The sequence below is a fragment of the Eptatretus burgeri genome, chromosome 8 (assembly GCF_056783735.1).
Source record: "Eptatretus burgeri isolate ZD-2024b chromosome 8, Ebu_testis_v1, whole genome shotgun sequence".
Taxonomy (NCBI): Eukaryota; Metazoa; Chordata; class Myxini; order Myxiniformes; family Myxinidae; genus Eptatretus; species Eptatretus burgeri.
Genome location: NC_140968.1, coordinates 96,716,086 through 96,730,374, shown reverse-complemented (window position 1 = coordinate 96,730,374; position 14,289 = coordinate 96,716,086). Strand labels below are relative to the sequence as shown.

Genomic DNA, 14,289 nt, shown 5'->3' with positions numbered 1-14,289 from the left:
GTGCAAACCAAACTATTAACACTGCAAATTCTGTATACATCAGGATCTAGTTTGATTGAAGTAATATTATTTAATTCCAGTAATCAAGGAAGTGTGATATTTTTGATATCTTTTCAAAATATTCTCAGAGTTATACTCATCTTGCATTTCTGCTGTCAAACCAATGACAAACTCATATACAGGTAAACAATATTTCAATCAATCTTTAGTATTAAAATCAAGTCCTTTGGGAATCTGAGTCACTATATATGTTTTATAGAAAGAAAAATTAATTCATAAATGAGATTTCACATTCAAAAAGTTTATTAGATATTTTTGTGCTGCAAACATTCTACATCCTCAACTTTCAAAACAATGTTGTCCAAATTTCAGGATCAAAGTAGCCATGATATGCAAACATATCCAACATCTTTATGATATTATTCTAGCAGGAATGAACAAATGACATTATATGTAATTGAATAATCAATGATTGAAAGTTAGTAAACTTAAAATGTATTTGGGATGAAGAAACGTTCCCGAGCAAAGAACAAATTGTATATGTTCTGTGTAAATTCTTGAAGCCGATGTTTACAGTTCTGTTTAACAGTGTTTAACCTATAGTCATTTAGCAAGTTAAGCAACACAATTGGAGTCACTGTCACTATCAGATGAAATGTCTTCTCCATGAAATTGTCGCACTGCTTCATTTTCAGTCAGAGGGGACAATTCTGATTCGACAAGTCATCAGTCAAGATAATTTGGGGACATGCAAACGAAGTTGATGGTACACTAACAAGTCGTTGATTGGGGAGCTTCCGTCGAGGTTTTTGGCTACGCCAGTCAAGTACACATTGTCGGAGAAGGAGTTCGGCATCATTTGAGCCAACTGGAGGACCACTGATTGTTAACAAGGCATTTTTCATTGCTGACCTCATTCTTGACTTAATACGCTTTAGGACACTGGCTCCCCGTTCTGGCCAGGCATTGGAAACTGGCAGAGACGTACAAATTTCTGCAAGCTCTACCAGTTTGGGGTAAAAGTGCTTGTCCTCCTGCTTCTTAGATAAGATTTGTTTAAGTACCCATTCTGTTGGTGTGAGGTTAGATTTTAACGAAAGTACTTCAGCAGGCACGTTTTTCCATGAATTTAATTCAAACTTAAAATTCTGCCACTCAGCAACAACTTTCTCAAAAAACTGACCATCAAGTAGGTCAATGTAATCTGCACCATACTCTGAAAATCCATGGTCATCAGCTTCAGGTGCTGAAAAAAACAAACAAACAAAAAAAAACGAAAAATCGGCGCTGAAGTAAGCGGCGACCTTTGACATGTTTTCTCTGAGTAGACGGCTGCGAGTCGCCGGTAACCGGCTTCTAAGGAAACCCCTGGGGGAGGAGTGACTCCCGCCCAAGGGACCCCAGGGTCAGAGTAATGCGAGTTGGGGGGTTAGTCAAATTGACAAAATGGAAGTCGTTTTTCTGTTGGTGGGAAAGTAGGCTCGATACCCGCTTGGAGGGGTGCAGGAGCCCTGTTGACGGGTTGGGAGCATGGCTGCGAAAGGTGAGTATTGCTGAGTGGGTACCCCGGGCACCGGGCTCGTCGGCCGCGGAAGGCCAAGGGCCAATGGGGGGCCGGGATAGTGCAGTGGGCATGAGTGACCCGCTGATGCGGGGCCTGGGGCGCCATTGGCCGCATGGGCAGTGTCGTGAGCACGAATGACCCTCGGAAAGGGGCCCGGGGCGCCAGCCTGCCACGTGAGCGTTTCAGGGGAGTCGACATGGAGGGCACTCCCCGGTGTTTAGGGAGCTGGTAGGCTCGGAGGCAGTGTAGTGCCCGGGGTGCCATCGTAGGAGAATCGGCAGAGGGTAGTTCCTGCCAAGGGAGCCACGCGTCCCAGCCGTGAGACCGTGTGAGGGCACGGGAAGAAATTTGGGGGGCATGGCGCGGAATTTGAGAGGACACCAACACAGGCGACGGGAATCTGGGTTGTTAGAACCAGTAGATTAAGCGAGAGGCGCTTGTTGAAAGCCCCGGGTAGTTTAAGAGTTAATGGTTCGGGTAGATAGGAAGTGTACCCCTCCGCACCATCCATCCCTTCGCTCTCATTGTGGGCCGCTGGACCCACTTTGGGTAAAGATCGCTGAACTCCGATGAGGCCATCCTGAGGCTTGGGAGTAGGCAAGGTGACAGGATAGGTTAGCCGAACAAAGACGATAAAGGGGGTTAGGGGACGACTTATAGTAGTGGGGAAGTGAAAGCAAATATAAAAACCAAAAAAAATAAGTTGGGGCTAAATTGGGTTTTACAAATTAAGGGGGTGGGTATGGACAGAGAAAGGCAAAGGCGATAGGTTTTTAGGGAGGCAGTAGGTAGGTCCGAGCCCGTCTTCCGAGTGGCCAGCACCACCGCACTCCCTCCACTGAAAGGCAAAGGCTGGCCAACTTCATCGGCTGGCTGTTTACTGCAAGGCCTGTGTCGTCGGATCGTCTGCTGGCTGTGTTTGCTGCAGCGGCCGTTTTGCCATGCCTTGCCTGCACACCTTTGCCATCCATGCCTACTGCCCTCGTCATCTCTTGCATCCCCCTCCCCACTTGTTCATTGTCATGTGCGCAAGGATCGTCGCGCAGTTTGCGAGGACTGCCCTGTTGGCAGCTACAACACGGGCCTGCAGTGGCGGCCCGTGCACAGTGTTTGCGTGCATCCATCCGTTGTGTTCATTGCGTGTGCCACTTGAGCTGGCACGGAGACTGCGTTTGCGCAGCTCATGCGCCGTTATGTTCACTGCGTCCATGTTAAATGGGGGAGGCCTTGTACTGCGTGTGTGCAGCCGGCCACATTCCCTGTCACCTGCATTATTGCATGAGCCAGAGACTGCGTGCGAGCAGCCTGGCTCCTGCTAACTTTTCTCTTTGCAGAGTCCATCGATCCTGGGCCATGGAATAGTGTAAATTATAAGGATAAGTTGTTAAGCTGTGAATTGTAAATATGAGTGTGCCCCCGGCATGCGAGTCTGAGCGCCGGCAATTTATTTAAGTCGTCTGTATGAGTGGGTTTGTTTAGTTAGTTACTCAGCCCGTAGGTTATATATTTTGGGGAAATGAATACCATGAATGTCGCACTCAGGGATCCGAAGGTAAAACATACTAGGGGAGAACTATACATGATTGCACACGAAAATGACGACTCGGGAGGAGTCTGTAAAAAGGGGAGGGGTAGTGTTACGGCTGTGGAGATTTGCAATACACCAGAAAGGTCCTCAAGTTAGATATATCGATACGTTCATATGTAGTTAGTCCACACCCGTTGTTTAGAGGGAATATGTGCGATTCATCCGGGCTGCGACGCTTTGAGTTAGCCATTTTTCCTTACCTGTCGTTATTTTAGAACAACCACGCCATCTCAACAACCACGCCATCCACACCACAACGCCACAAAAGGAGCAACGAACCAGCCCCACCCCAATTTCTTCTCCGGTAAACAAGTTTGACGGTTGGAAATCAGCCCCACCCCAATTTCTCATCCGGTAAACAAGTTTGATGGTTGGAAACCAACTCACGCCTCAATTTCTCTGGAATGTTCCTCCCCCGCACCCACGCGCCGCGAAGGGCGGGGCGGGCGCAGGAGAAATAAAAGGGCAAGAGGAGCGCCTGGAAAAGCGCGCGGATAGCAGAGTCTTGGGGCAGTCGTGTGGAAGTCTTGGTCGTCGTGGTCCAAGTCTTCGTCGTAGACAGACTTGGGGCAGTCGGGTGGAAGTCTTGTCCTAGTGGTCGTGGGGAGAAGGCATCACGACCTGCCTACCGTTGCAAGGCCAGAGATCAGGCACGGCTACGCTAGTTGCTGTGGGGACGAGACGTCGTGACCTGCCCACCGTCGCACCACGAGGGTGCGGGTAAGACCCTTCAGTCTCGCGGGCCTTTTCGGTCATCCACGGCCCACGCCCATAAAGGTCTACGGACCCCGTCTACCCCCTTGCCTGTGAGGGAGGTCTTTCGTTGTTTTTGTATGCATGCTGTGGCGCCGTGTCCTGCCAAGTATAAACTGTGTAAGTGCTTGTAAATAATAATTATAGTCGGTTGTATTGCTTTTGTATTCTATTTGTTGCTTGAATATTGCATGACTGCCTTCCTTGTGTTGTGTGTGCAATTGAAATAAATGTGCTTGTGTGAAACGTATCCCATTCGTTGCGTCCTTTCCCCATTAGAAGTGCCATCTTGTATCATGGAATGAGTAGTGGGTTTTGAATGCCCGGTAAACAGAATCACATCCGTCGAGGTCGGCGATAACACCGCTCGGTTATCACTGTAGCACGGAACGGACCACTTAAGCGGTTCGTGTCCTCGGCCGACCTGCGGCGAGGTACGATCGCCCGGTCGACCACTCGCGCAGGTACTTAGGAAGGTCGAATTTGGCGAGCAATCCTATCCTGCGCAGGTGGGCAATTGGCACGATCGTGGTGAGGTTAAATCCCCACCCGTGACTGGCTCCTGGCGGTAGTTGCAAGAGGGTCACGACTGAATTGTCCGTCCGGTGGGCGACGCGGCTGCCATTAGAGGTACGCGGCCGATTGAACGCCGGGCGGGCGAAATTCGCAACAATATTATATATATATACATATACATACACATACACATGGAAGTCGTTGACTTGCGCCGTGATTGGTTCCGACCGATCGGTCGTAAGTCGATTTGGTCGTAAATCGGACAACCTTAATTTATTATTATTTTTTATATTATACTGTATAATGATACAATAGTCATCTGTAAGTCATACTGTATTTTATTAACATTTTCTTTGTTCAAGTCAAACACTGCACTACAGTACAATTGGTATAATACGGTACTGTATTTGCAAAAACATTCAAAAATACAAAACATGTTATTGGCCACTCATGCTTGGCTGTGGATCGTCGATGTTATCTGCTCGGGCAGCGCTCGAGGTATCCGGAGTTGCTTTTTTCGTAAACATGGTGAGCTTTGTTTGAATGGTTTGTTTCTTTTTCTCCTAGTAAATTTCACGATACGGGCAAAAAACATCGTGTGAAAAAAAAAAGAAAAAAAAAAAGTTTGGCGTCGTCGTCGTCGTAAAGTCGAACAGTCATAAGTCGCATAGGTCATAAGTCGACGACTACCTGTATATGTATATATATATATATATATATATATATATATATATATATATATATATATATATATATATATATATATATATATATATATATATATATATATATATATATATATATATATATATATATATATATATGTTAGTGTTAGGCCCAGCCAATAAGTGCTCAGCATATGTGGGAACTCCTTCAACACTGTTGGAAAAGCATTCCAGGTCACTACCTTATGAATCTGGTTGAGAGAATGTCAAGAGTGTGCAAAGCTGGAATCAAGGCAAAGAGTGGCTACTTTGAAGAATATAAAATATAAAATATACTTTGATTTGTTTAACACTTTTTTGGGTTACTCCATAATTTGATTTGTTTTATTTCATCGTTTTGATATCTTCATTATTATTCTACAATGTAGAAAATAGTACAAATAATGAAATTGAATGAGTAGCAGTGGCTGTGTCAAAACTTTTGACTGGTACTGTGTGTATATATATATATATATATATATATATATATATATATATATATATATATATATATATATATATATATATATATATATATATATATATATACATATATATATACATACATATATACATGCATACATACATACACCAGCAGGGATACCCGTGCTCCGCACGGGAATCCTGTGGATGAGGGTGGATCTGAAGGAGTATATGTCAAGAGTTAATTGTGAAATTGTAGAGGCTGCCACCATTATTATTATTATTTTTTTTTTTTTTCATCACCACTATAATATTATATTTTCCCCGCCATGTTTTATATGCAGAAGACTCTAGTTCAAAAAATGTTAAGATTTATTGCCGCATCAGATAAAAAAACCGTAATGCCTCAACAATGTGAGGCTGGTTTCATGTCATCATTTGTGACTTAATTTATACGTCGGGCATAACCAAGCCTGGCCCAACGTATTTGATTTATTTACGTCTGTTATCTTGATAACGTCAAAATTATAACCGTTCTTGAAGTAAGAATTGGGAGACGTGTATTATGAAACGGCAAACCTCTGAACGCCTCTGTCTCTGTTGCCGTGCGCATGCAGTTCGAGAATTTAAATCTGTTAGCTTTCGCAGTGGCATAATGTTTCGGGTTTCAAAGCTGTTATAACAGGAGGAGAATGTGTATGTTTAAAAAGTCAACGAATACGAACACTATTTCAAAAAACCCCAGCGTTTTTAACCATGAAGCCTTTTGTTACGATTAATACGCTGGCGCACTAGTCGAAAGCCTTTTTTTTTTAATGGAATTTTTTTTTTTTTTAATATATATTTTTTCATTTTTATGGAAAGCCACTGAGCACCCTGGAGCTGAATGTTCGGTCTATATGTGTGGAAGCCTTTTGTTACGATTAATGCGCTGGCGCACTATTTGAAAGCCTTTTTTTTAAATAAAATTATTATTATTTTTTTGTTAATATATATATTTTTTCATTTTTATGGAAAGGCACTTTGCACATCCTGGAGCTGAATGTTAGGTCTATATATGTGTAAAGTTTCATCAAGATCGGTTCACTGGTCTCAGAGCTTATTGGTTACAAACAAAGAGACAGACAGACAGACAAACAGACAGAAGGACTGCCATTTCTATAGTGTATATATATATATATATATATATATATATATATATATATATATATATATATATATATATATATATATATATATATATATATATATATATATATATATATATATTTCCTGTGATATTGGGTTCGAGTTGTAGCAGTATACAAAATTTCAGCTTTCTCGCCCACCTCATGTATTCAACATTTATATCAGCGAGTGAGTCAGTGGAAATAAATATATATGTACATATATGTAATATACAAATCACTCTCTCACCAAAATGAGGAAGGGGCAATGTCTTTGGCCCCATGTTCTTGAAAATTGGTGGAACACCTTGGAAACACGGGTCATAGCCAAAGTTGGCATGCATGCTCTCTGGGGGCTGGTGCCAATCACCTTGAGGGTTCGGGTTTAAACGGTATTTTGGTTCAGCCAAAATGGCTCTGAACCCTGATGGAAGGAGAAGGGCGAGGAAAAAGTAATTAAAAAAAAAAAAACAACAAACAAGAGAAAGCGCGACCTTGTGGAGCAAAGGGGACAAGACACTCATAGACAATGTGCACTCTGTAGCTCTCTGAAGGAAAATAAATCTCAAAAAGAAACTTACTTCTGTCAGAATTCTCTATGGCCAAAGCAGCTTGAGAAGGCCTCATGAATCTGACATAGCCATAACCTTTGCTTTCTCCAGTGGACTTATCTCTTAGAACATTACAATATTCAATTTCACCAAATTCCTGAAAAAGAAGAACAAGGCGTGTTGGTAATCGAAAGAACAACAAAATGTGCATGCACAGGTGTGACGGGGGTTGAGTATGAGGGAAGGGATTAGAAAGCCTGATTTTTATGAAATATACCCACATGTTAAACGTGTTTCAACTTTGACCTTAACATATATGTACAAAATGCAGAGTACCATGGATGAATGCAGATTTATACTTTTTGAGGGAATTTGGTTTCATTGTGTTAGTAACTGAAACCCACAATCATGTGCTTCCTGTTTTCCTGCATGTGCTGAAATTGAACATGGCTACGTGTTAGAAATAATAAAGAGGTGAATCATCAAGACATTTCTGGTCAATTGAAATATCAACCTGGTTGAAAGTTAACAGAAAATGTGCTGCATAGTTTGACAATTGCCTGACAAGGACATGTGTATCAAGGAGCACCTTGGACCAAGAAGACCTTGAACATCGCAATTAAGAATGCCCCGAACGGCAGGAGCTACATCGACGTTCTATAGAATTATATTGAAGACATAAAAAAATTGAAGGCAGAGTGCTCCATATGCAAATTGGGCTGCCAACCACCCAGCATGTTGTCAACTGAATGACACAATGAGGCTGACATGATTACACAATTGCACACACACATCATGTTTGACCATTCCAACATCAAGTGCACAATCCAAAATCAATGCCGATTCAACAAGTGGGTGATGAGTCACGTGCCTTGTGCCAATGGTATAAAATAAGAAAACTTTTGATTGATGGGATGAATCGCAAAGCTTGAAGAGATATGTGAATATATGATATTGTTACAGATCCAGGGTTTGGGGCTTGCCAGGACGGGAAGCACTCAGGTCCCTCCCGAACGCTCTTGTCCTGAGGCTGCCCGCCGGCTGGCTTTGGAGGCTAACGGCTGGCTTTGGAGGCTAACGTTGAAATGTGGTTTGCCCAAGAAAGATAATGGTTTACAGTGAAAACCAGGTCTTTGAATGACTGAACTTCATCAAGAGGATTGTTAAGAAAGTAGATAGGAGGGTTTTGATTGATGGTCCTTTTCTGGGCACACATACTGATCGAGTGTGAGATGTGTTCGGATTCAAAGACATATTCCAAGTGTTTTACCAGTTTGCGATTTTTTTTTCCAAGGCCTGAAGAGAGGGAAGGGGCTTCAGCCTGCCTGTCCGAGGGATAAAGGATGTCACGGCAGAGGGTGGAGCCATCAGCAAATAGATAAAGGGGATTTCCCAGACAGTCAGAGAGATCGTTGATGAAGTCAGGAATATGACGGACCAGAACACCACTCCAGCCTTCACAGGGAGAGAGGAGATGAAAATAACCCGTTGAGAGCCACACGTTGGCTACGAGAGTCAAGGAAATCAGCAAGACATGTGTGGAGTTGGCCTTGGATGCCATATGCAGAGATTAGAGAGCAAGGCAGGATGCTGGACTGCATCAAAAGCATGAGATATGTCCAGAGATACAGCCCTGATATAATGTCTGACAATTAGGGTTTGAATCCATTGTTTGGGTGAGCAGAAGCAGCATGCCCAAGGTAGAGTGACCTGGTCAGAACCCATATTGGTGATTTGAGATGAGGTTATTGGAGAAAAGGAAGGATTTCATATAAACTGCGATGATGGATTCCATCACCTTGCTGATGATTGGAAGTAAGGCCTAAGTCACATTTGCTCTACGGTGAGGATACGGCGGCCGTACGCCCTCTGAATTGACAGAAACGTGTGGTGGCCGCAGAGTTTCTGCGGTGGCCTCAGGGTGGCCCTACGCTGTTTGGCTATCTTTTACAGCCCGTAGGGGTCGCTGTGGAATTATAACGCGGAGTTACAACTTTTTTCATTTCTACGTTGGCCGTAGCAATTCGACATGCCGTAGTTGTGTTCCACGTCGACCGTACGTAGGGCGTACGGTGGGCTTGCGTTATTCGTGCGGCTGCCGTAGTCTCTTATCAATGAAAAATGAATTTTGCCCTAAAAACCGAATACATTTAAAAAAAACCGAACACAACGAAGCGTTCATGTGTGTTCACGCGTCTCCCCCACCTGTTCGACCCGCATCTTCGCGCTTTGTTCATTCAATTCGTCGGTGGAAGTAATCGTGAAAGCATCTCTCGTGTATCGATCGCTACTTTACGTGTTTTCACCATGATTTGTGCTGTTATTTTTTTTTTTACCCATCTTGTGTTTTAATTAATAACAAAAAGCAATCCGATCACGTGGTGTGACGGACTGTCGGGCAAGGATTTAATTTCACAGAAAAACCGGTTGTAATTTGGAATATCCATGATTACCTCAGCCCGATGCGTTTGATGAAAGTGATTGTGGTTCTGGGGGCATCAACTTTGATGAGCTGCCCTGGGGGCAGCGCTCGCAGAGTGCGCGAGCGATCGGAACCCAGGCCGGAGCTCGAGCCTGTGTGAACCTTTGGATTGGTGATTGTACCAGTTTACATACAATACACCGCCACCGAAGGTCATTTACTCATCTTATTTTACCTTAAACATGGGGAATTTCAGTTGAAAGTGTCTTGAAAGTGGGTTTTCTTGGGGGTCCAGGAAGGGATTAATTCACTCCATTATTTCTTATTGGGAAAATAGTTTGGGAATCGAACTTTTTGCAATCCGAACAGCCTCCTGGAACGAATTCAATTCGGATTCTGGGGGCACCACGTACTGGTATATTCCAAACTGTTATATTTTTATTTCAGTAAAAAAAGAACTGGTATATATACCCACTCGTTACCGTCCGTCTGGCCGCACGTTCGCCTTAGGGCCCCCCTGCGGTTGCCTTGTGGGCACCTTGCGTCTGCCTTGAAAATTATATGGTCACAGCAGAGATGCCCTAAGGTCACCATGCGACATCAAATCAAAGACCGTATGGCACCTGCACGTTTTCGGTCTCCACAATTTCTAAATACGCCGTGCGGCTCCCCGAAAAATAAAAACATATGTGACTGCTACATTGTGTAACCGTGGAAATACTGCGGCTGCCGTATAATTGCTCGTAGCCGTAGATTTTGGAGACCCCACGGCCGCGGTAGCAAATGTTACTTCGGCCTAAGCCAATAGGTCTGCAATTCAGTGGATCAGTTTTTGCACATTTTACCTCCACCGCCGAATGTGGACGGAGGTTATGTTTTCACCCGTCTGTCTATCAGTTTGTCAGCTTGTCTGTGAGTAGGATATCTCAAAACGTTATGAATGGATTCGGATGAAACTTGGTGGACAGGTTGGATGTGTGACAAGGACAAATTGATTGGATTTTGGTGAAGATCCAGGTTCAGATCCGGCCCATAACTGGGATACAAAACGTAAACTGTTCAGCCTGGCCAAGGTTTGCACTATACAGAGCGCAGTTCCAGTTTATGTAATGCAGTGATGTTGGCGGATATCCAAGCAGATGGAAGATGATCTAGGGCAAATAATAGCGTGAAAAAGGCAGAGAGAGGGTGTGCAAGAGCAGCAGAGCAGGTTTTTAGGAGACGTGAGGTGATGCCATCCAGTCTGGTTGCAGAGTCAGAGATCAAGGTTAAAAGAACCATCTCTACCTTCTCAGGTGCAAAAGACACAGGGTACAGGAGCATTGGGGTACAACAGGGAAGGATAGGTACCAATAGTGAGGCATTGGGAACACAACATTTTTAAGCAGACACAGAATTGAGGCATTCAGCCCTCTTAAGAGTGGAATCAGCTGTGGAACAATTTGAAGAGAGGAAAGGAATGGACGGGGAGCATACTTCAGAAAGACTGAACAAGGCACCACCAAGTTTTAGAGGAGGAAGACAAGTTTAAAAGTTCATTCTTGAGCTTCGACAGATGTTTTCTGGTTCTCCTGAGAGTGAACACACACTTGTTGCAGACTTTGTAGAATGCACTGAGATTGCCTTCGGTCGGATTTTGTTTTTATTTGAGAGAAGGCAAGCGTTTCAGAGCAACTGCCTCACCACATAATTTAGTGTACCATGGGAAGGAAGAGGGGTAGGATAACTGAAGATGAGATCAGATGAATCTGTGCATGAGAGACAGCAGGTTTTTGTGGAACAATTCCCAGGCCGAGTTGACATCAGGGGCAGTAGATATGGGTGACTGGTGGTAAAGAGAGATGGCTGCTTGCATTCCCTGCCAATCTGCTCACGTGAACGGCCAGAATTGGCAGAACTGAAGCAGCTCTCTGAGAATAGCCAGAGAGATGTTGACTTTAATAAGCATATGATCAGATGAACCAACTGGAGCAGAGGAAAAGCTGGGGACATTTGCTAGTAAGTTTGAAATCACCAAGTGCAGAAGGGAGGATTTGCCATTTGGAAAATTCACAGATTGAGTCAGTTTCTTGGAGTCACAGAAGTCCTTTGCTGAAGTGCCGTGGCTGGTGAGAGAGGTACCAACACGCAGCCAAGTTGTATGGTGACAATTCAAATTACCACATATGAGGAAGAGAGGGTTGGGATGAGTGGTTAAAAGTTTGGCCATGTAGAGATAGAGAGAGATACGGAGAGAGATACGGAGAGAGATACGGAGAGAGATACGGAGAGAGATACGGAGAGAGAGATAAAGAGAGAGATAAAGAGATGTAGATGGCGTCGTCACTATTTGGGCGATGGTACAACACACAGACAAACAAGAGGTGGGAGCGAAGAGGAAGTCACAGCCAAAGGTACTCCTGGGGATATTTATATTTTTTGTATGGCATGTGCAGGCTCGTGTAAGAGCCAATACACAGAATATATAACAAGGCAAGAGACAAGAGGGAAGCACAAAATAGTGGGGAACAGAGACAATAGGAGATCTGTGGGAGGGAGAGGGATGAGGCGGGGCAAACGGGGTGAACTACAGGGACTTTTCGGAAGGAAAACTAGGAATTTGAAGGAGGTGGGTTTGGGGTGGATTAACAGGAGTAAAAAAAGATCAGGATGTTGGAAGAAGATATGAGATGGTGATGAATAGCTGTTTTGAAGACCAGAAGGGAGGAGTGGGATTTAAGAGAATGTGGAAGTTTGTTCAAAAGGTGGGAAAAAGAAGAATGAAGGTGAGCAGTGATTCTTGATTGCAGTTTTGCCAGAAGGGGTTTTTGGTGGACCTTGAGCGTCCTAGGGCAATGTAGGGGGACAGATCACAGACAGGGCAGGGGGAGGGATGGGCAAGGCCGGAGAGGAGATGGTAGAAAACAGAAAGACCACCGACCTGCTTCTGGTGAGAGAGTGAAAGACCCAAAGGCTTGGGAGGTATCATAGCAAAACAAGGAGAGTGATAAATAGAATTAAATTCCATCCATTTTCCACGATAATCACCAATTCGATAAATGCAGTCAGTTTTGATGGAACAGAAGGCAAGGGGCTCTTACAATGGAGTAAAAAAAAAAAAATCTGATTTAGAATGAGTGGAGCATTCAGTTTGGATTATGTACAGAGAACATTAAAATCAAATAAACATAAGGAAACAAGACACAAACAGCACTCTCGTACCCGTAAACGGAGTATCAGGAAGTTATTGATGACGGGTGGGAGAAATGAGAGAGTCAGACAACTTGTTCAATCCGATAAGTTGTGCTAAAAACGTTCACAGCTCAGTATTTATGTCCAGGATTTTGGATACATCCATGTTGTCCGAGAGGATGCGAACCGTCCCAGGCATGGTTCACACCATGCAGGACATCACTCCGGCTGCACAATTTGTGGTGCCAATTACGCTGTATTTTCTTCAGCTGGAGTACCAGCAGCGTTTCCAACGTACTGGTATAAATAGAGTGAAGTCCATGGTGTGCCATCGTAAATCCCCATGCTTCACACTTAAAGTAAAGTTGAAAGATGGCAAAAAAAAAGTTACATCATGATCGATTTTGAGCTAAAAATTCTTTCCTGTTTTGACACCTGTTACCTTAGGTTGACACTCTCTGGAACATGAACCGGGGGTCAAATCCAATAAATTGTTGTACATTTCACGTATCCCCAATGTTGATTGCATATGCAAAGTTTAATGAAAATAAAAATTTGCCCGCAATTGCAATTTTTGGTATTTGAATTGCTGACCCCACCCCATGGGGCAGGGCCAAAAATGACATTGCTCTCGCAGATTTGTGCCACGTCACGATGACAACTACAAAGTTTGGTGAATTTCTGCACAACCGTTTAGGAGATAGCGCGACAGGAGGAGACAGACGTACGGAGCCGATTACAATAGCCTCTGATTTTTGTTTTTTTAATTGTGGCGATGATAATGAGATATGCCAAATCTGCTACGATATTAAAAGCAAACTAGAAGGGCACTCGGTGGAGCGCACAACTCCACCACGTAATGCCAGATACATTTTTATGCATACACGTAATGCCACGAGAACATATCGAGCCCAATACATTTTTGAACGATTGTTTTGAACTATACGATTGAACTGTATATAGTTTTTTGCCCTATCGCTCAATGCTGAAGAATCACTTAAATAATTCTTGTATCTTCACCAAAATCGAATAAATTCGTTCTTGCCACACACCCAACCTGTCCACCAAATTTCATCCGAATCTGTCCACAACTTTTTGAGATGTCATGCTCTTATATATCGGTTTCACCATATCTCTCAATGGTGAAGAATTACTTTAAGAATTAAATAATTCTAGTAGTCGGATCCGGATCTTCACCAAAATCGAATCAATTAGTCCTTGCAACACACCCAACCTGTACACAAAATTTCATCTGGATCCGTCTGCAAATTTTTGAGATATCCTGCACACAAACAGAAAGGGGTGAAAACATATCCTCCTTCACCTTCGTTCGTGGAGGTAATAATAAAAAAAGTTTCACAAAAGTTGATATGGGAGAGAGAGAGACAGAGACAGAGACAGAGACAGAGACAGAGACAGAGACAGAGACAC

At 43.5% G+C, this 14,289-nt stretch overlaps 1 protein-coding gene across 2 annotated transcripts in view; it reads right to left on the bottom strand.

Annotated features, from left to right (window-relative positions):
- LOC147022336 (RNA-binding protein 45-like) overlaps positions 1 to 14,289 on the bottom strand; it is a 48,822-nt gene that overhangs the window by 32,415 nt on the left and 2,118 nt on the right. For both annotated transcript variants that reach the window (XM_085893106.1, XM_085893105.1), the window contains exons 3-4: positions 7,296 to 7,422; positions 6,965 to 7,138 (exon numbers count right to left, since the gene is read on the bottom strand). In XM_085893106.1, the coding sequence (XP_085749232.1) occupies positions 6,965 to 7,138; positions 7,296 to 7,422 (301 nt within the window). The remainder of the gene's footprint in view (positions 1 to 6,964; positions 7,139 to 7,295; positions 7,423 to 14,289) is intronic.